Consider the following 22966-nt stretch of genomic DNA (forward strand, 5'->3'; position numbering starts at 1 on the left):
TTCTCCACCACACTGAAAATGCGACTACTAGTTAAAAAACCATAGAAAATCATTAAAAAAAAACAAAGGTTACAGGGACATTACAGTTAGGAAATATAATTTAAAAAAACCTTAGAAATTCACTGAAAAAAATGAAGGTTATAGGGACGTTATAGTTAGGCTCAGATTTCACTCGCACCAAACCATAGAAATTCAGCAGTTATAGTTACCTGAGCTAACTATAACTTAAGCCCCCACAATGCACTGCTTATGACCTCACATATTACATCACTCATGAAATGGTGACATCACTTATGACAGCTCAAATGACACTGGTCCTTTTTATGAAATTGGTCAAAGAAAGCCAACGGTTGAAAGGGGTGGACCTAATGCCCACTCTGTAAACCGTTAGCAGTAGGTCCGTTTGAAAGCTGTCCTATCAAAAATCCAGACCTAAAAAGAAGTTCCTGTGGAAGGAGGGTGTGAAAAGATAGCGATAATGAGAAGGAAGAGAAAGTGTGAGATTACAGAGTAATGTGAGGGGAACAAAAAAAAACAAGGGGGCGACTACTCATTTATACCATATGAATAAAAATCACTGCCAACAAGCGATTTTAAAGGCAGTAGGTCTGGCTTCTTTTAGGTTTATTTGTTCGTTGTTCTGTGATGTATTTGGACGCACTTGCAGAAAACTCAGAGAAAGGCACCCAAATACGGGTCAGGTGGTGTGATATATCACACACAGAAGTGTAGTTCTCATGGTTCATGCACACCCATAATTACACAGGCCACGCCCCTGCCAAACTATATATCATTTATGCTTCTTTGGCCACGCCTGCTTAAGAGAGCCCCCATCTTTCTCATCCCACTTAAAGGACTGTCTCTCGCGGTCCTTCGTTGGCGCTCTTGCCCACCATGTTTCACCAACTCCCCTAAACAGTGGTCCAGATGGCTAAGGCTACTGCTACCCACAAAGCACCATCCTGGTGAAATTCTAGTATTTTGAGGAAGGTCATTCTATTTACAAGGCTCCTATGTCATTCGTCTGCTCCTGTCCCTTGCAGCGCCTTAAGGCAGCTTTTATGGCGCTGAAGAGTGCAAGACCCTGCCTTCATTGTTTAATTTAGAGGTGGCAAACAACAGAGATCGGTGCTGCAGATAAGGCAGGTCTACTGGACTTCCGCCTTCCTGTCCAATAGCTGCACTGCTCGCCCCGGCATCTCCCAGCCTTCGAGCCGCACAGGCATCAGCACTGACCATTAAGTGTGTGGTACTACCCTTAGATTGGTGACCCTTACCTTAGGTACATCTTAGGGATTTAGAGGCCAACGGCCCCTGTCCAGACAGCTTTGAATTAAGATCCAGTTTTAACTCTTTCATGCCCTCTTGGGCCAGGTCACTGACAGCGCACAGTCATACTAATCCAAAGTCTAAATATGTTTTCATCTAATAGTCTGGGCTAGTGATGCGTGGTCTCAATACTGTCATACAGCAGCAATTCACTAATATTATTGCAAATAATCTCTGTAAACACCTCACAGTTCTTATATGTGAGGAACTAATTGATCTAAAATCAACTTTTTGTATGGATCTTGGATCGGGTGTTGAAAAACCAATAAAACATTTCCCTGCAAAAGGTCTGTAATAGACCTCCATGCACCACCAGCATGAACAGTAAACCAAAGAAAAACGATGCTCAAAACAAATTGAGAATTATGAGTCATCAAGGCAAGATTCTGCAGAGCAGAGCTGGTTCTCTCAGGGCCCCCCTGAAAACCTGGAGCCCTGGGCCAGCGCCCACTTTGCCCACGCCTTAAAACGTCTCTGCCTTACCTGGAGCGTTATCATCTCCGGTGCTCAGGAACCCCAGGGGCCCCACGCGGTAGTTGAAGGTCACCACGATGACGTTGCCGCGCACTGCCAGCTCTTCACCGTCGTACAAGTAGTTGCCCAAGAAATTGGCTCCCTGACTCGCCCCCAGCAGGAAGCCTCCACCATAAATCCAGACCATGACGGGCATGTGGGTGGAAACTGTAGGAGAGAAGAGAAGATGTCAGCGCCCCCTAGAGGTAGGACATGTGGGTGGAAACTGCAGGAGAGAAGAGAAGGCGTCAGCGCCCCCTAGAGGTAGGACGTGTGTGGAAACTGTAGGAGAGAAGAGGAGGTGTCAGTGCCCCCTGCAGTTAGGACATGTGGGTGGAAACTGCATTAGAGAAGGAAAGATTCAGCGCCCCCTACAGGTAGGACATGTGGGTGGAAACTGCAGGAGAGAAGAGAAGGTGACAGCGCCCCTTAGAGGTAGGACATGTGGGTGGAAACTGCAGGAGAGAAGAGGAGGTGTCAGTGCCCCCTGCAGTTAGGACATGTGGGTGGAAACTGCATTAGAGAAGGAAGGATTCAGCGCCCCCTAGAGGTAGGACATGTGGGTGGAAACTGCAGGAGAGAAGAGAAGGTGACAGCGCCCCCTAGAGGTAGGACATGTGGGTGGAAACTGCAGGAGAGAAGAGAAGGTGACAGCGCCCCTTAGAGGTAGGACATGTGGGTGGAAACTGTAGGAGAGAAGAGGAGGTGTCAGTGCCCCCTGCAGTTAGGACATGTGGGTGGAAACTGCATTAGAGAAGGAAGGATTCAGCGCCCCCTACAGGTAGGACATGTGGGTGGAAACTGCAGGAGAGAAGAGAAGGTGACAGCGACCCTTAGAGGTAGGACATGTGGGTGGAAACTGCAGGAGAGAAGAGGAGGTGTCAGTGCCCCCTGCAGTTAGGACATGTGGGTGGAAACTGCATTAGAGAAGGAAGGATTCAGCGCCCCCTAGAGGTAGGACATGTGGGTGGAAACTGCAGGAGAGAAGAGAAGGTGACAGCGCCCCCTAGAGGTAGGACATGTGGGTGGAAACTGCAGGAGAGAAGAGAAGGTGACAGCGCCCCTTAGAGGTAGGACATGTGGGTGGAAACTGTAGGAGAGAAGAGGAGGTGTCAGTGCCCCCTGCAGTTAGGACATGTGGGTGGAAACTGCATTAGAGAAGGAAGGATTCAGCGCCCCCTACAGGTAGGACATGTGGGTGGAAACTGCAGGAGAGAAGAGAAGGTGACAGCGACCCTTAGAGGTAGGACATGTGGGTGGAAACTGCAGGAGAGAAGAGGAGGTGTCAGTGCCCCCTGCAGTTAGGACATGTGGGTGGAAACTGCATTAGAGAAGGAAGGATTCAGCGCCCGCTAGAGGTAGGACATGTGGGTGGAAACTGCAGGAGAGAAGAGAAGGTGACAGCGCCCCCTAGAGGTAGGACATGTGGGTGGAAACTGCAGGAGAGAAGAGAAGGTGACAGCGCCCCTTAGAGGTAGGACATGTGGGTGGAAACTGTAGGAGAGAAGAGGAGGTGTCAGTGCCCCCTGCAGTTAGGACATGTGGGTGGAAACTGCATTAGAGAAGGAAGGATTCAGCGCCCCCTAGAGGTAGGACGTGGGTGGAAACTGAAGGAGAGAAGAGACGGTGACAGCGCCTCCTAGAGGTAGGACATGTGGGTGGAGGCTACAAAATAGAAGAGAAAGTGTTAGCACTCTCTGCAGGCAGGCCGTGTGCAAGGTTGCCACCAGGCCTGTTTTATACCGCCATTTTTCATGTTCTGGCCGGTAAAAAGTTTTGAAAAATCACCTAACGCAGGTATTTTTTTCCCTTATTAGTACATACTTTAAACAGTAAATGTTAGAAGAAAACCCTTTACAATGTGTTTTACGACTGGGCTGAAGACACTTGACTGATAATTAAAGTGAGCAAAGACAGAAAGGAAATATTAAAAATCAATATGGACGATTTCGCATAAAGTTCTACTAATGTAGTGCAGAGGACAAACATACCTGCTACAAAGCACCTGTGACTTGCATATCACAGAATTGTATTTTATGTAGATGGCTCATAAGTTAACATAGCCCAGTGAGCTATGAACTGCTATCAAACAGCTGCATGCACTGAAAGACATAGGTTTAGAACCTTATGTTTTCCCCCGTCTTTGGTTGCAAAGAACGGTTTGTTGGGTAGAAATAAATCTTATCACTAACGCCAACCCCCGCCAATGTGTTACGTTTTAAATCCTGAGTTGGTGCTTTTTGAGACCAAGCACTCTTAAAATATACTGCCTACCATTATGGAAGACACGTGACTCGTAGGAGTACTCATTGTCTTAGATAACGTTTCCTAGAGATTCATTTACACACTTGTATGATTCTTTGTCACACTGTGTGTGGGACTTACAGGGCTCTGAAGCCCTGCATTGGCATTAGAAGCACTATAAAAGAAATTAAACACGTGTGCGAGAGGAGCTATGCAGAGATGGGGGGCACCCTTGGAGAGTGGTAGTGAGGGAATCCATAAATCAGGAGGCAATTGGGAGGGTGGCAACAAAAGTTGTTGCACAGGGGCCACCTGCCATAAAGCTGGCCTTGATTGAACAGTAACTACACTACACATCATGTGTGATTTCCATTAAAAAAAAATACCTTTTTGTTATACTCCTTAGATTATTAAAATGCCTTTTCACCCAAATGCTACAAATCTGACTCTTTCGGATGTGAGTCACATTGCCTTGCACACAACCTCACTCGTGTGTAACACATCAGCGACAACAGTCTCACTTTTTAAATACACGTCTCACAGCTTGGACCACACTCCCACCTATGGTGTATGTTATTATAAGTAGATCTCATAGAGAATGGCAAAATCCAAGATGGCTGCCCAATGATTGTTTCTCAGCAAATGAGTGTGGGCCTAATTTGGCTTGTGTGGTAACTGTTAACCCTCTGCTAAGTGAAGGCGGGAGATCTTCTATTACCACCCAACTCTAAATCTGGCCCTTTATCTGCCAACATTCCCTTAGCCACATAAATAGGTGCATCTAGAAATATGTGGACCCCAGGCTAAAACAATGCACAAAACCCAGTTTAGTTATGTCTTTGTGACCCATGGCACAGACATGATGCTGCCACAGTCTCTACCCTGAGAGTGCTGTTTGGAATATGCCCACACTGCATCACGAGCAGTGAAGTGCAAGCCCTGGTGTAACCAGAAAGATGGTGGCCCCTGCGTGCCACCAGTAGCCTCTGGTGAACTACGCGCATGTAGAGGTTGGCCATTGCATGGTTCTCTGCAGCTTTTCTGGGCACAAAGCGCCGCACATTCGCGGATCTGGAGCAGGCTTCTATAACGAGTAGCTCGTGAGCCCCTGGTAGCTCGCCAGCTACCCGTGAGTAGCTCTCCTGTGTGAAATCCAGCCTACTAAACAAGAAGCTTTTTGCTTGGTTGAATTAATATATGTTTCCCAAAATTGAAACGCGAATATTCAAGATGAAAATGTGTGTATTTTCAAATCCCATAATTCCCATACTATATTTAAAGCTGAAATTTGAATGATAAATCATGCAGCATTGGGAGATTTAGGACTAATATTATTACATTACTATAATTTCCTTGGTGCCAGGGGCACTGCAGCTGTGGCTGTCCTGTATTACTCTTGTAAAGGCATTCACAATTAAAAAAATGTTTCTAATATTACTGCTGGTAATTCTGCACTGTGGTGATCACGGCTGGTAATCTTGCATAGGGTGGCCACTAATATAACCTTTTCTTATGTGTACGGCACTAATATTATTAGTAGCTTGGGATGATTTTACTTGAACATAAGTAGCTCTTATTACTGAAAAGGTTGGAGGCCCCTGATCTGGAGGCTGTGGGTATCTCAGTCTGGATCCAGGGGTCGTGGGTGTTGTCAGTCTGGAGCTTGACCACGGGGCTCACCAGCTTGGATCCAGAGGCCATGAGAAGTGTCAGCATGAATCGAAAGATGGGCTGTGAGAGCCTGAATCACGGGCTGTGTGAGCCTGGATCCAGAGATCATAGGCTGAGTGAGCCTGAATCATGGGCTGTGTGAGCCTGAATCACGGGCTGTGTGAGCTTGGATCCAGAGATCATGGGCTGAGTGACGCTGGATCCAGAGATCATGGGCTGAGTGACGCTGGCTCCAGAGATCGTGGGCTGAGTGACGCTGGATCCAGACATCACAAGCTGTGTGAGTCAGGATCCAGAGACAACAAGCTGTGTGAGTCAGGATACAGAGATCACACTCTGCGAGTACCTGGATCCAGAGATCATGTCCTGAGTGAGGCTGGATCCAGAGATCATGGGCTGAGTGAGCCTGAATCATGGGCTGTGGGAGCCTGGATCCAGAGATCCCACGCTGCATGAGCCTGAATTATGGGCTGTATGAGCCTGGATCCAGAGATCACAAGCTGAGTGAGCCTGGATCCAGAGATCATGAGGTAGGTGAGGCTGGATCCAGAGATCATGAGGTAGGTGAGGCTGGATCCAAGGATCATGGGCTGTGTGAGTCTGGATCCAGAGATCATGGGCTGAGTGACGCTGGATCCAGAGATCATGGCTTGAGTGAGCCTGGATCCAGACATCACAAGCTGTGTGAGTCAGGATCCAGAGACCACAAGCTCTGTGAGTCAAGATCCAGAGATCACAAGCTGAGTGTGGTTGGATCCAAGGATCATGGGCTGCGTGAGCCTGGGTCCAAGGATCATGGGCTTTGTGAGCCGGGGTCCAAGGATCATGGGCTGTGTGAGGCTGGATCCAAGGATCATTGGCTGTGTGAGGCTGGATCCAAGGATCATGGGCTGTGTGAGCCAGGATCCAAGGATCATGAGCTGTGAGAGCCTGGATCCAAGGATCATGGGCGGTGTGAGGCTGGATCCAGAGATCATGGGCTGTGTGAGCCTGGATCCAGAGATCATGGGCTGTGTGAGACAGGTTCCAAGGATCATGGACTGTGTGAGCCTGGATCCAAGGATCACAGGCTGTGTGAGGCTGGATCCAAGGATCATGGGCTGTGTGAGTCAGGATCCAAGGATCATGGGCTGTGTGAGCCAGGATCCAAGGATCATGGGCTGTGCGTCAGGATCCAAGGATCATGGGAGGTGTGAGGCTGGATCCAAGGATCATGGGCTGTGTGAGCCTGAATCGAAGGCTGTGAGAGCCTGGAACCAGAGATCACACGCTGAGTGAGGCTGGATCCTGAGATCACAAGCTGAATGAGCCTGGATCCATAGATCATGGGCTGAGTGAACCTGGAGCCAGACGTTTTGGCTGCACCAGCCTGAATATGGAAGTCACAAATCCAGAGATCATGGGTTGTATCAGCCTGGAATTAGAGATCATGGGCTGTGTGAGCCTGGATTCAGAATCAAAGGTTGTGTCAGCATTGATCCAAGGATTACATCATTTGTCTGCCTAGATCCAGAGATCACAGGATAAATCCAAGGATTACGGTTTTCATCGGCCTGGATCCGGAGATCACTAGCGGTTTACTCATTAATTAATAGAACATGGACTGTGTGAGCTTGGATTCAGAGAACACCAGTTGTGTGAGCCTAGCTCCAGAGATCGCAGCATGTGTGAGTCAGGATCCAGATATCATAAACTGAGTGGGCCTGGATCCAGAGATCATGGACTGAGTGAGTCAGGATCCAAGGATCATGGGCTGAGTGAGCCTGGATGCAGAGATCATGGGCTGAGTGAGCCTGGATCCAGAGATCATGGGCTGAGTGAGCCTGAATCCAGAGATCATTGGCTGTGTGCACCTGGATCCAGAATCACAGGCTGTGTGAGCATGGATCCAAGGATCACATCCTTTGTCTGCCGGAATATAGAGTTCACAGGCTTGATCCAAGGATTACATAATTTGTTTGCCTAGATCCAGAGATCACAGGATGAAACCAAGGATCACAGTTTACATCGGCCCTGATCCAGGGATCACTGGATGTTCATTAAAACATGGACTGTGTGAGCATGCATCCAGAGATCACAGACTGTGTGAGCCAAGATCTAGAGATCACGGACTGTGTGAGCTTGGATCCAGATATTACAGACTGTGTGATCCTGGATTCACAGATTACGGACTGTGTGAGCATGGATCACGGGCTGTGTAAGCCTGGACCCAGGGATCGCAGATTGTCTGAGCCTGGATTGAGCAATCACGGACTGGTTGAGGTTGGATTCAGAGTTCACAGGCTGGGTGAGTTTAGATCCAGAGATCACAGGCTGGGTGAGCTCGGATCCAGGGATCATGTGCTGTGTGAGCCTAAATCACGGGCTTCAGGGATCACAGATTGTCTGAGCCTGGATTGATGGATCACAGAGATCGAAGGCTTTGTGAACCTGGATCCAGGGATCATGTGCTGTGTGAGCCTGAATCGCGGCCTGTGTAAGCCTGGTTCCAGGGATCATGGCCCGTTTGACCCGGAATATATGGACCACAGGCTGTGTGACCCTGGATCGAGAGATCATGGGTTTTGTGCATCTGGATCCAAAGGTCAGAGGTTTTTTCTGTCTTGATCAGGAAGTCACGTCCGGTGTCAGCCTGGACTCTGCAGTCCTTCCCAGCATAGAGATAGAGGCAGCAGTCTTTGAAGGCCTGGATCCAGAGGCCATCGTCCTTGCCAGGTGATCCCCACCCCACTTACTTCCTTTTCTGGACTGTGGGATCCAGATGTTCAGGTACAGGCAGTCGGTGCTCCCAAACGCTTCAGACTGGTCTAGTTTGGTCTGCAAACAGCGGGGTTTGAATTCTTGGGTCTTCAACGTTCCTGAAAAAAGAAAAAAAAGATGAGTCCAAAAGAAATTGACAACTACACTTTTCAAGAGCTCTTTTCATGACCCCTTCATCCTATGCTTCCAGGCTGACTTACTTGTGACTGACTCTACACCAGTCCTCACAGCAATTCAGAGTGGACACTTGTTGGTAAACAAAACCATTTCTCAGAGTTCCTGTAGAGTACCCTTCCTAGTGAGCGAGTGACTGCAGTGACCAGGTCACTGAATTATCTGTGTGTCATGTTGACTTATGGTGAATGTGTGCCAAGTCCCTGTGGCCTCTAGAGGGAAAAGCTGTTCACTCCCAGCGGTGGGGAGACAACTGGTAAGTACATGAAGGAGGTCTGTCACACATATATTACCAAAGCACGGTGTGGTAGCGCACTGTAATCACAGACAGACATCACAGTTCTCGTTGAAATGACCAGGGGCGGCTCCTCCGCTGTGAGCAGGTGAAAAAGGAAAAATAAAATGATAATAACACATGGTTATGATCATTTTATTTTTTCCGTCCTTGCCTAGCTGGTTTGGGGAGGGGGGGGGGGGGGGGGGGAGTGGTGGGCACTCTCCTAAGTGCGCATGAATGTTTGGCTGACTGTCTTGGGTCGGCTAAACAGTCATGCGCACTTTGCCTGTTCTTCACTCAGGCTGCATTACAGCCTGGGTGGAGAACATCCCCAAGCTCCCACTCCCTCTGTGAGCGCCATGGCGCTCAGACCAATCACGACCTTGCTATCAGCGTCGTGATTGGCTAGGAGAATGTGGAACCCTGGGCGCTTCCTGTTCCTCCTTCCTGCCCTGGAGTCCTGAAAGCGGGCGAAGAGGACTGCGATGCGGCACCGCACCAGTAAGGGGTTTTATTATCTATTTTCATACCCTCCCCTCACCCCTGTGAAACAACCTCCTGCCCACCACCGGTTAGTAGCAGCCGCTACTGGAAATGACAAACAATAATGTGTGCAAATCCGTTTTCATCAAATAGTTATCCTTAGAAGATCACCAAATACAGTGTCTTTAGTTGTTTTAACCCAATTAAAATCTTTGTATCAATCACACTGCTGAATTACAAAATAAGTGCTTTATTTGTGCTTTCCAACTGCTGTCATTTAAAAAACATTTTGTATAGTTAATTTACAGGTAGTTAAATGTGATTGTGTGTTAGAAAAAATACTATACCCCTGCAGCCTTTCCTTTTATCGCAGCAAGATTGCGAGATAGTTTACTTTACAAAATCCTCTAACTTTGCAGTCAAAGAAAGAAAGCCCCAATCTACATTGTAATAGAATAAGGAGCAATCAGTCTGACCTTTGACCTCTCTCTTTGAAAAGCACAAAAAATGGGACAAAATATAAACAAAGTTCAAGGGCCTCTTTATTGCTCAATGACTTTCCGAATTTCAGCATGTTTTTTGGGGGGGGTGCTGCAGCTTCCCTACTTCCAGCGCCTATGGTGAATGGCCATTGCCACCACATTGCCCAATCCCACTCATGCGTCAGCAGAAGTTGATTGGGCAGTAGTGGCTGGGTGGGGTTAGTGGGCTGAAAGGTTGTTGTCACTTCCCTGAGCAGCACAATCGCCATGGAGTTGTGAGGGAAGAGTTGCCACCTGCCTGGCGGGGCCAGGCCCAGCCATGCAACTTCTCGAATAAGCCCCCTACCTTCTGGTATGCGTGAGTTGGGCCCTGGGCAGTCCCCTCCCTTCTAGTGTGGGTGGGTTCGGGCCCGGGCAGTCCCCTCCCTTCTGGGGTGTGGGGGTTGGGCCCCACGCAGTCCCCTCCCTTCTGGTGTGTGTGGGTTGGGACCCAGGCAGTCCCCTCCCTTCTGGTGTGAGTGGGTTCAGCCCCGGGTGGTCCCCTCTCTTCTGGTGTGGGTGAGTTGGGACCCAGGCAGTCCCCTACCTTCTGGTGTGGGTGAGTGGGTTAGGCCCCAGGCAGTCCACTCCCTTCTGCTGTGGGTGGGCCCCTCCATTATGGTCTGGGAGAGTGGGTTGGGCCCTGGGCTTTCCCCTCCCTTCTGATGTGGGTGGGTTGGGCCTGGGGCAGTCCACTCCCTTCTGGTGTGCGTAGGTTGGGCCCTGGCAGTCCCCTCCCTTCTGGTGTGAGTGGGTTCGGCCCTAGGCAGTCCCCTCCCTTCTGGTGTGGGTGAGTGGGTTGGGCCCTGGGCTGTCCCCTCCCTTCCGGTGTGGGTGAGTTGGGCCCCAGGCAGTCCTCTCCCTTCTGGTGTGGGTGGGTTAGGCCCCTGGCAATCCCCTCCCTTCTGGTATGCATTGGTTGGGGCCCCGGGCAGTCCCCTCCCTTCTGGTGTGGGTGAGTTGGGACCCAGTCAGTCCCCTCCCTTATGGTACACGTGGCTTGGGACCCAGGCAGTCCCCTCCCTTATGGTACGTGTGGCTTGGGCCCCGGGCAGTCCCCTCCCTTCTGGTGCACGTGGGTTGGGCCCCAGGCAATCCCCTTCCTTCTGGTACACGTGGGTTGGGTCACGGGCAGCCCCCCTCCCTTCTGGCATATGTGGGTTGGGCCCCGGGCAGTCCCCTCCCTTCTGGTAGGCGTGGGTTCGGATCCGGGCTGTCCCCTCCTTTCTGGTAGGCGTGGGTTGGGCCCCGGGCAGTCCCCTCCCTTCTGGTGCTAGATGCTGTGCCACCCATGTGCCATTAGAGAGTTGCTCCAAGCTGAGAGCATTGCTGGGCCCACCATGTCAACACCATGCCAGCCTCCTCCCCCCGAGAAGGAAAGGGAGACGGGTTCCTTGTATGTGCCTCCACAGTCCTGCAGGGCCCTTCCCGTAGGACTGCTCGTTTGCCCCATCAGTGGTTATAGATATCTCGAGTAGGGACACAATACAGACTAGGATGAAAGTGTCTAGAGAGCCCTGAGTGACAACAACCCAGGGAGTCAAAAAACATCCAGCGTCTATGACCCAACGCCCCCCTCACAGCTCATATCCGAGACCTCTGCCTAACAAGGGGGTGTTGGTGTCCGCCCTGAGCATGCGCCCTGCTGGCTGCTTCCAAATCCTTCTGGAGACCTTGAAGGGGTGGTTGCATCATTGTGGAAAGGGGGAACCTTCTCTAGCTGGAGTTAAGCTCTTCTAAACATTGTTCGCATTGACCGGCCTTTTTCACTAGCCCTTTTTTGGATGTAGTTGTGATTTTCTGCATAAAGGAGGCAGCAAAGAGAACCTAAGAGCACAAAGGGGTTTGATGCCTGTTTGTGTCGATTTCTTTTCTTTGTTGGTCTTCTCTTGATACATCAGGTTCAGTGCTCTGAGAAGTGAGGGAGGGTGTTGCTTTAGTGCATTTCATACGGTTCCAGGGTAGAGTTTTTGAGTTGAATAGAGGCAAGTAAGACTCTTGAGAGCCACACTCGGAGGATGCTACACGCGAGAAAACTATACGGATAAAGCAAGACACCCTTCAGCCAAGTATGGCAGGTGTTCGCCCAGTTTACAGTTCATCTAATTTAGAACCTTACGTTTGTGATTAAAATGAGAGGAGGAAAGTAGAGATGATGGGGCCATCAGAGGTCTTCGGGCAGAAGATATTTAGAAGTCATGGGGTGGGAGGACTTTGGGCAGAATATATTTAGAAGTCATGGGGTGGGAGGACTTTGGGCAGAAGATATTTAGAAGTCATGGGGTGGGAGGACTTTGGGCAGAAGATATTTAGAAGTCATGGGGTGAGGAGGACTTTGGGCAGAAGAGATTTAGAAACCATGGGGTGAGGAGGACTTTGGGCAGAAGAGATTTAGAAACCATGGGCTGAGGAGGACTTTGGGCAGAAGAGATTTAGACGTCATGAGGTGAGGAGGACTTTGGGCAGAAGAGATTTAGACGTCATGGGGTGGGGAGGGGGTAGAGGGGAGCTCCAGAACATTGAGAACCAAGGCTCTATCTAAGAATGTACAGCAATGAAAGTTACACGTTCTAGCTTGGAGAGTTTTGTCAAGAGAGCACCCAATGGATCAATAAACGTAGGATCCACCAAAAGACGCCAGGCAGAGAGTTCAGAGGGCCAAGCTCTATCACAGCTAATGTAAAATCTACCAGGGTCAAATATTTTGTACAGGTCTCTTGCACAAAGAGATTAAGATTTTTGGGCTACTATATGAGCTCCAAATTTATGTTGTAATTAATGCCCCATGGGTCCTGCCTAATATCAAGAATATCCACAGAACACTGTAAAAATAAAGAGTAAAGAAAACTGGGAGGTGAAACTGTGCCAAGCTCAAGAGAAGGTGCCAGTCAGACAGGCATCTTTTAACTTTCCGCTGGGCTGCAGCTCTGAGGAGACAGTGAACAGGATCCCATGCCCCGGGAAGGTGCGTGGTAGGTGGTCGTCTCTTATCATTTCACCTGGGCTTTAGACTTGAGGAGACAATGAACAGGAACCCATGGCATGAGGAAGGTGCTGGGTAGGTGGGCATTTCTTACCTTTCTAGCTGGGCGGCAGGTCTGAGGAGACAGTGAACAGGAGTCCATGCTCTGGGGAAGGTGGTCATCTCTTACCTTTCCAGCTGGGATGTGGCCATGAAAAGAAGACAAAGAGGGACCGAGCCCAGGAGCAGATGCCCGACAAATGGGCATCGGTTTATCTTTCCAGCTGAGTTGAAACTTCGAAGAGAAGATGAAAAGTGACCAAGCCCTGGAGAAGGGGCCAGACAGGTGGGCATTTCTTACCTTTCCAGCCAGGGTGCGGCTCCGGCTTCTCAAGGGTCTTAGTGGGAGCAGCGAAGGGGATTCCTTTGAAAATATCAACGTAGTCGGCGAATAGGAGTCCGAGCTTCTTGTTGGTCCCCTCGACCATGCCTCCTTCAGTGTATACGACTCCAAGCTGAGTACAGTGGGCGGAAAAGAGAGATTTAGAGCAGTCTCAGGCGGCAATGACGGGGCATAAATGTAAAAAAATTAGAGAGACTGCTCACATCAAGAGGAGAGGGTTCCACAAACCAAAGACCAATTAACTCCCCAGGTAAAGTAGTCACACTGTCACTCACAGTGCATTGTACATGCATGGGGTTTAGCTCCATGCACTAGGCCGCCATCTTCAGAATTCTGAGCCCAGGACTTCCAACACACAGATTAGCCTAAAGAGCTGTGTGCATTTTAGGGGACCCGACGAGCTGTAGCTCTTTGTGCAGTGACTGTACCCTTAACATGAGCTGTGCTTACTCAGCTACAGGGTCTCAGTGTGCATTTAAAAGGAGCAGTAGTAGCTGAACAAGTTGTATCTATTTGATGGTGTGAGGGTGACAAGGCTCAGATGAGTGGGTGTATTTAATGGTGGTAGGGGGTCCGGATGAGCAGCATTCTGTAGGGCGGGTGCATAACGGGGGTATATGAGGAGGAGCAGCAGCGACCCAGCTGGCTATAATTTTGAGGGAAGGGCAGTCATGAGATCTGTCCCAAACATGCCTCTTTAGGGTCCAGCACGCTGCCATCCGAAGAAAGCATTGTTTGTTTTGAACCAGATACTTAACCCCTTGGGTGCGGGTTTATTTCCCCCGCTGTGCGGAAGAAATAAACGGTGGGCGGGATTACGACGGCTCCCGGCCGTCGTGCGCACACGCCCACCGTGATGCATGACGGCCGGGAGCCATTGTGCGCACACAAGGGGTTAAAAATGTAGGAAGCCTTCAAAACATTGGTATTTGAAATTAATTCTTAGGTTTATCAATCCTGCAAGTTAGAAAAAAATAAGAGGGTCCTAGTCACACCTGAGCAAGGAGAAAGAGGGTTAGCAACAACAAAAAGAATAGGAGTGCACCGAGATAGGAGCACCGGCCACCCCCACTAGAATGGAACAGTCCATTTAGAAATGTGAGCATGAAATGGCACCAAACAAGAGGCGTCCGAGAGCTGTGCAGGCCAGCCAGTGGGACTTGGAGAATAAAACCTATGAGTAGTAGATATTGTGAAGTAGAGCAGAGTGTACAGTACTTTCAAGCGACACACTCTCTTACCCAACAAAACAACTCTTATCAACTTCCTCTTTTGATAGGGAAAAAATCAAACAGGAGTTAATTTAAAATTCCTAACTCCAGAAATTACCTTCTGGGAAATAGTACCAAAGAGGTAAGGACAGTAGGCACTGCCCATCCCCCCACCTCACATTTTTGTATGTATGAATGTTTTCATCTACACTGTGTTTCTAGTGCAAACTTTAGCAAAAAGGCAGCAGATTACTGCACAAGGCCAAGACAAAGTCAGGGAGTGGTAAGAAGCAGCTGGTTGTGGACGGTTGATGCATTGTGATGTAGTGTTCTTTACAGAGATGCATCGTCAATTCTCCTGACAGATATGGGGATGCGGCTCCAGAGTCAGGGTGCATAGATGGAGACCAGCTGCACGGTGTGTTTTTTACACATCTTAGTCTGCATTCTCTTGGTCTCTTGGCTGCAGGAGTCCCAAGGACCACCAGAGACGGCGAGCTTGTCTGCGAGGTAACCAGGGTGCTGGTCATGATGGCTTTGGAAATGATGCAGCTGGTTATGATGATGTTGCAGGTTGCCAAGCGGAGCCAATGGGATGCGTTTGTGCTCTCATGTTTGCATGAGTGTGCAGTGTTGGTGTGGTTAGTGCATTCTGTTGTGTTTGTGGTACAGGGGTCTTGAGATATTGTTTAGGAGGGGTCTCTGGTGACTGGTTGAAATAGACGTGTTGGGGAGCAGCACAGTGCTATGTGTAGGGGGAAGGTTCAGTGCTTCCTGGATTATGTCAGAGAGCTGTGATGCACTGCACTAGCACGGGCATTCTCATTGGATATTAGGTTTGTTATTGGTGGTGTCGGAGAGCGGCATGCTGCCTTCAGGACACTGCTAGTTGCTTAAGGGTGCCAGATTGTATGATGGGCTGCGTTTGCTGCATTGTGACTGACACATTGCCAACTATGTGGGTTTAGTAGCTATTTGAACAAGCATTGACAAAGCCAAACGTTCTTAACTATATCACAGCTATTGGCATTGACAATACATTTTAGCCATGTTGGACACCGGCATGGCTGCTGTTCAGCATGGCTAAAAGTCTTTGTCGTAGAGAAGAGTGGCATGGAGTGGAGTAAAGTGTCGTAGAGTAGAGCAGAATGGAGTAGAGTGTTGTTTGTGGAGTGTCAGAGAGGAGTGTTGTAGAGTGGAGTGTCGTGAAGTGTTTTCGAGTGTCATGGAGATGGAATGTTGTAGAGTACAGTGGAGTGTTGTGGCGCAGGGAAAAGTGTGGAATGGAGTTGAGTGGAGTGTCATGGAGTGAAATAGAGTGGGGTGGCGTAGCATGGAGGGCAGAGTGTGGAGTGGAGTAAAGTTGTAGAGTGAAGAAAAGTGTCAGACTGGAGTAGATTGGCATATTGTGGAGTGTTGTAGAGTGGCGTGTAGGGCGGCATAATGTGGGGTGTCAGGATGGAGGGGTGTAGAGTAGAGGGAAGTAGTGTGATACAGTGGCACAGAGGAGCATAAAGTAGAGGGATGTAGAGTGGCCAAGAGTGGAGAGGCTTAGAGGGAATGGGCAGAGTGTAGAGTGGAGTAGAATAGAGTGCCATACACTGGAATGTTTTACAGTGTAGTGTCAGAGTGGAGTGTCACAGAGTGGCTGGCCTAGAGTTGATTGGCATAGAGTTGAGTGGCGCAGAGTGGAGTGGCGTTGAGTGGAGTAAAGTGTAGTAGAGAGAAGTAAAGTGCGGAAAGAGTAGAGAGAGAGAATAGAAGGTTGTAGAGTGGCATGGAGTGTCTTGAAGTAGTGTAGCATGCCAAAGTGGTGTGTAGGGGTGTAGAGCAGGATAAAGTCTCGCAGAGTAGAGAGGCATAGCGCAGAATGGAATAGTGCTGCAGAGTGGAGTGGTGTGGAGTGGAGTAGAGTAGAGTGGCAGAGTAGAGGGGTATAGAGTGTCGTAGAATGCATAGAATGTCATGGAGGGCATAGTGAGGCATGGAGTGGTATAGAGTGGAGTTGAGTGTCGGAGTGGAGGGACATAGAATGGAGGAGAGTCAGAGTAGAGTGGAGTACAACAGAGTGTAGTAGAGTGGCTTGGCATAATGTGTTCTGGAGTGCTGTAGGTTGCAGTGGCACATAGTGTACTAGAGTGGAGTAACGTGGCATGGAGTGTAGCAGAGTGGAGTGTCGTAGAGTGGCATAAAGTGTTGCACAGTGGCAGAGTGGGAGTGAAGTAGAGTGGAGTTTCAGAGTGGCATAGAGTAGAGTGGCGCAGAGATTCAGAGTTAAGTGTCGTAGAGTGGAGTGGCGTAGAGAGGAGTAGAGTGGCCTAGAGTGAAGTGGTGTAGAGTGTCGTAGAGTAGAGTGGTGTGGAAAATTATAGAGTGGAGTGGCTAAGAGTGAAGTGCTGCAGAGTGGAGTAGAGTGGAATGTCGTGGCATAGAATGGAGTGACTTAGAGTGGTATCGAGTGGATTGGAGTGAAGTGGAGTGGCACAGAGTGGCAAAAGTGCAGTAGAGTGGCGTTGAGTGGAGTATGCATGGTGCGGTAGAGTACTGCCATTACAGACAACACATTTTTAATTAAAATGACCATTATATTTACTGATAAAACTATAAAGCTCACAAATGACAATGTGTGAAAATAGCATCACCTAGTGCATTGAAAAATCCAGCATACTTCAGAAATACAAAAAAAATACTTTATTTGTGCTTTCCCAAATCTGATATATTCTGAAATATTTGCAGTTAATTTACAGACATTTAAACTGTGTTGTGAGCTAGAGACAAGCCTTTCCTTCCACACCCCCAGAATGTCAGATAAATCCTCTCACTTTGAAGTCAGAGTAAGAAAAGTAAACGCCAAGCTTCCTTAGAAGACAGGGCCTTAAATTTGACTCCTCTCTTTGAATGTACAGCAAATGTGACAATATAAGAGCAAAATTCCCAGGCCTGTTTACAGAAAGCGAGCACTCGTGGAAGAACACAGTAATCAGGCTATTCTCCGTGGGAGGGACAAAAAGATGCTGGACAGCCTAAAACAAATAAAGCAAGCAAATAGAAACAAGCAGGTGCATTGTACAAACTACAAAACCAATGGTAAGCAATGGGCAGAATGCATTCTTAGGTCAGCTTTCAGAACACTCCCCAAGAAATATTTAGCAACCAGACAGCTGTGCTGTCCTACAGGCTTCGATCTAATGAGGGAAATAACAAGGGTAACCCAGTATGTCAGAGGAGAACCTGGATGTAAACAGTAAGTAAATGGCAATATCCCATCTGGACATCATTGAATGAGTCCAGAAAGGATGCTGTCAATTGCTTAGGATTTGAAAGCAGTGTCAGACGGAGGATGTGTTCAGGAGCACAGCTATTCCCAAATTATTAAAGAGCAAGAAGGTGCTCGAGTGCCAAATTGGCTTGATTACCAAGGTGCCAACATCTGGTAGAAAAGGTGGTGTTTGGAGAGGTTTTGCGTTGGTGGATCTGTGGAATGTGGGGGAAGGGGAGGCTGTGGATAAGCAGCTCTCTTGGTCTGTAGTCTTATGTTCATTAGGACAAAGAGCAGGCGAAGATTCCTTCTGAGATGTTTAGGGAGAGGGGGCATCTCTGGTGACTGTTGTGTAGGAGTCTTATTTTCAGCAGTTTGTTGATGATGGGCAGGTGGTCAGCCATGGTGTCAATATGCGGGGAAAGTCCCAAAGTTGCTATTAAAGAAGGAAACAAACGTCCTTGCTATTTCTGGGGGTGGAGCCCAGTGAGGAGCTCTGCTTTGATGGCCAAGTGTCATTGTGAGCTCTGTTCTGTGGAGAGTGAAAAGCTTTCTACAAAGGATGCTGCATGTTATTCTTTGAAGTATGGGAAGCCAGAGCAGTGAGAGTGAGGCTTAGCAACAGAGAGAGATGCCACCTCATGATAAAGTATAGCCGGTCCCTTAACATATTGTAGTCAAGGTGTTGGGGTAACTTAAGCCGAGGCAGAGCCTGAGTGCTATAGCCGTGATATAGCTAAGGACAGACGTGCCTTGTGGGAAGGAGAGAAAGAGCAAGGTCAGTCTCCAGGTGGAAGCCCCTTGTTCTTACAAACATATCGATTTGAGGTGTCATCATCAGTTCCTGGCATCCATGGATTTTATCTAGTTTCGCAGATGTGAGGCCTGGGCCTAGGTTGTCGGAGATGGGAAGCAATGGCTATGATTGAGGGGTTGTCATACTGCAGAAGCTCCATTCTGTCTGGCTGCTTCCTCAGGTGGTTGTACATGATGGACATCTCAACTGCATGAAAGGAGGACTTACAAACTTTTTTTTGGGCCGGGAATTAGTTTGAGGATTGTTTGGGTGTCATAAGAGTAGTTCACAGTACGGGATCATCCCTTTTCAGTGTCATTGAATATCTTCGCTGCCAAAGGTGGCACAGCGTCACTGATCCTTTTGGATCTTAGTGCCACATTCAACACCGTAAATCATTAACTTCTGTTGGCCAGGCTAGTAGACATGGGTGTGCAGGGTGTAGCTCTGGCGTGGCCGAGCTCTTTTTTTTACATGACTGCACTTTTCAGGTGCATTCACAGCACCATAGGTCTAACCCACACCACATGATTTCCGGGGAGCAGCAGGGCTCGACCCTGACCCCCCTACTCTCTAACTTGTATGTGAGACAATTAGCATGGATTGTAGATTCCCATGACCTTACCTTGTTCTCGATGCAAATGACACCCAAATTGTGGTATCCTTATCATCTCAGGTTAACCACAAGGTAGAATCTCTAAACAGCTGTCTTGACCAAGTTTCATCTTGGATGAATAGGAACTCGCTGAAACTGAACAGAGACAAGACGGAGGTTCTATCCGTGGGTAATCAACCCCACCTTTGGAGTCCTCATCTCTGGCCACCGGCTTTGGGTACCTTTCCATCGCCAGTCCAGGCGGTAAGAAATCTGGTAGTACGATGGCAAACGGTCTATAAGCCATCAGATTTACAAAGTAGCAACCACCTGTTTCAGCATTCTAAAGTGGTACGTAAATTTTGGAATTATTTTCCGGCCCATGCCCAAAGTACAGTAGTCCAGGCTCTTGTAATATCTAGATCGGAATACAGCAACGTTCTATATTTGGGGGCTGCCACCTCCTGGCTTAAATGTTTGCAGACCGTACAGAACGCAGCTGCATGGCTTCATCTCCATCCACCCAGATCCACTACATCACCCAGATTGTTACACGCTCTTCACTGACTGCTAATTGCACAGCCGGTGCAATTCAAACCATTATGCTATATGCATACATGTCTCGTCCAAGCAGGGTCTATGTAACTGAGACCTTTGGTATCGTGGTACGCACCCGAACGCTTGCTCTGATTTAGCCATCTGGAGCTGGCTGTAGTTTCCAGAATCAAGCGAAACCGGCAAGGAGGACGGGCATTTCCATACTTGGGTCCAAAATTGAGGGACACCTTGCCATAATCATTGAAAACCTGTGAATCACGTACAGTCTTTCGCCAGCGGCTCATGCTCCAAACATGGCTGTTCTCATCTTCTTGTCAACAGTTCACTGGTCTCAGTAATCCTGGTCTAGTGGAGCGCCAGCGCTGGAAAACCTTTGTTAGGTGGCCGTGCACTTTACAAATTGAAAAAATAAATAGTTGTAACAAATGAGATCCGAAGACCAAGATTGAAGGCAGAAGGGGTGAGGTGTAATGGAATGTTCTACTCACACCATTGATGTGGGCTGTTCTGGGATGTGTGGCTCTGGGTTTGCTCACAGACTGGAGTCTGATTCAGTTCTGCGGCAACGAATGGTCACTTGTGAGAAGATCCGAAGAACCAAGATTGAAGGCAGAAGGGGTGAGGTGTAATGGAATATTCTACTCACGCCATTGATGTGGGCTGTTCTGGGACGTGTGGCTCTGGGTTTGCTCACAGACTGGAGTCTGATTCAGGTCTGCGGCAATGAATGGTCACTAGTGAGAATGGGCTTCAGCGATGTGCGTCAGCTTCAATAAGTTGTGAGCTCATAGGACCTTTGTAAACAGCTATTAGATGCACATCTATTATTGGGAAAGCTTCTGAACTGAAACGTTCGGGGGTTGGATGCAGTTCCTGAATAAAGTACATGCACAAACCAGACTCCAGTAAGTTGCAACAGTCTAAGTCCCAGCACATATCGGTGCCCAAGACCAACGCCACACAAGTGTTACATAAGAGAGGAATGATCCGCCTTGAGTTGAGCAGCTGGAAAGAACAATTAGTCATGACCGCTCCAATCTGAGGTTAGAGACATATCTGTACCCAAATTGTCCTCTTGCCTCAGATATTGCGGAAGGGATTGACAAACATGGAAGAAGGATTAAAGGCGGCTTGGCATTCTTGGCTATAGATCATGAACTCGGTCATTACCATGTAGAAGCAGCCGAACTAATATCGTACAATACTACATGGCGGCTACACATAGCTCCAGGGCAACCAAGATCTTACTCTCAAACTTTATTGTAACGTAAACGGAGCGTCATCTGCATATGTATATATGATGACTTGGAATGTACGGAACACTGTGACTAGGGAGTCAGGACATACATTAGAGAGAACTGACAAAACCACTGAACAATGAGTACACTGGATGTAAGAGTAGGTTTATAATGTCGAAAAGTGCCCACCTGAACTCAGTGCTGTCAATCAAGTACACGTTCAAGTGGCACCAAGTGGACTAAGAGTTCTCCAAATAAGCTCTGTGCCATCGACAGCAGCCCATGGAACAGGGAGCTGTTCTGATATGGAATAGAGTGAGGTGGGCTAGTGGCCATCAGCCCACTGATGATAGGATGCGCCCAATCATGCATGATCCTAAGTGAGTAACGTTCAAGAGCTTTGAACGTAGGGCAGCTGATGTTGAACCCCAATTACACCTCACAACCGGTTTCCTTCTCCTTTACCTATTCAACTCATTCTATCCTTCTAGTCTTGGGAGTGGTGGAGGAACGCAGGAGTAAGGAGTAAAGCAGAGGTACATCCCAACTGGCACTGCTGAGCCAACAGTCTTGTGCCATGGTCACTCAAAGACCCCTGAAAACAAATCAATTTACCAGCCGTGTGTGAAGGGCTTGTGGTGCCCCTTCCATAGACTTACCGTGGTGGCCTGCACTGCTGCCAGGCAGCAGGCTAGTGCCACAGCTCGCATCCCCCAGGTGACCATGGCGACTGCTTGACAACCAAATCACAAGATGTGACCTACAGACGACACTTTTATACACTTCCACTGCTTACGCTTAGCATCATCGGGGACATAACCACGCCCGCTCCAGATAAGGAGGGCTCGCGATTTACCTATCTGGGGCCGTCCATCAATCTCAGGGCTGGGAAGATCCCAGGAGGCCGTCAGCTGCTGCCGTTTCAGTTATTTCAGGCCCGGGCCACGTTCTTATCCTGTGGTAGCCAGCTCTATTTTTAACCACTTCTGTTATTAACACCTGGCTTTCCACTGGAGGGAGGAGTATTACTGTTCACAACAAACACTGGAAGAACTTCTCTTGAAATGGAAATCTGTATGGAGAGGGAAGGTGAGGAGGGAGTTAGGAGATATCTATACACACTTCTACTTGAAAGTGAGGGCAAGAAAAAGGTAGTCCATGGACTTGATTTGGTCGAAACTTTTACTTGGTTTTTATCTGAATATGTATTGCTCCAAAGCAAAAGGCTCATACTTTCTCTATCCCAACGAGCTACAAGTCAATCTGGTAAAATAAAACACTATGGGCCCGATTCACAGAACTAACTTAAGACAAAATCCTAAACTTACTACTTTTGATATTCACAGAAGTTAGGATTTAGTCTTAAGTTTGTCTTAAGTCTGTCTTAAGTCTGTCTTAAGTCTGTCTTAAGTCTGTCTTAAGTCTGTCTTAAGTCTGTCTTAAGTCTGTCTTAAGTTTGCCTTAAGTCTGTCTTAAGTCTGTCTTAAGTTTGTCTTAAGTTTGTCTTAAGACAAACTTAAGACAAAATCCTAACTTCTGTGAATACCAAAAGTAGTAAGTTTAGGATTTTGTCTTAAGTTAGTTCTGTGAATCGGCCCCTATATTTTTTGTGTTTATTGAATTTAAGGATGCCACCACCTGTTAATCAGACGACCTTAATAAATGAAAATACTGATCGTCAAGGTAGGAGAATGTGAAAAAAACACTAGGGGCCTGATTTAGATGTTGGTAGACCAGTTACTCCGTCACAACGGTGATGGATATCTTATCCGCCGAAATATAAATCCCATAGGATATAACGGGATTTATTTTTCGGTGGATGAGATATCCCGTTCACCGTTGTGACGGAGTAACTGGTCTACCAACATCTAAATCAGGCCCCAAGTAAGTAGCGTTGAGATCAAGGACACCCCCAGGGCCTTTGCTCCCCCAGTGTCCTGCCTGCTCTAGCGGCGCGGACCCAGGCAGGCCT

General features: G+C 48.3%; 1 protein-coding gene across 1 annotated transcript in view; it reads right to left on the reverse strand.

Annotated features, from left to right (window-relative positions):
- Positions 1-21754, reverse strand: part of LOC146868874 (bile salt-activated lipase-like) — a 69206-nt gene extending 47452 nt beyond the window's left edge. Inside the window, exons 1-4 of the mRNA XM_085613899.1 lie at positions 21654-21754; positions 13296-13449; positions 8493-8615; positions 1813-2010 (exon numbers count right to left, since the gene is read on the reverse strand). Coding sequence (XP_085470025.1) covers positions 1813-2010; positions 8493-8615; positions 13296-13449; positions 21654-21719 — 541 coding nt within the window. The 5' untranslated portion in view covers positions 21720-21754. The remainder of the gene's footprint in view (positions 1-1812; positions 2011-8492; positions 8616-13295; positions 13450-21653) is intronic.
- Between the last annotated feature and the right edge of the window lie 1212 nt (positions 21755-22966).

Source organism: Triturus cristatus, chromosome 1_2 (assembly GCF_964204655.1).
Source record: "Triturus cristatus chromosome 1_2, aTriCri1.1, whole genome shotgun sequence".
Lineage (NCBI taxonomy): Eukaryota > Metazoa > Chordata > Amphibia > Caudata > Salamandridae > Triturus > Triturus cristatus.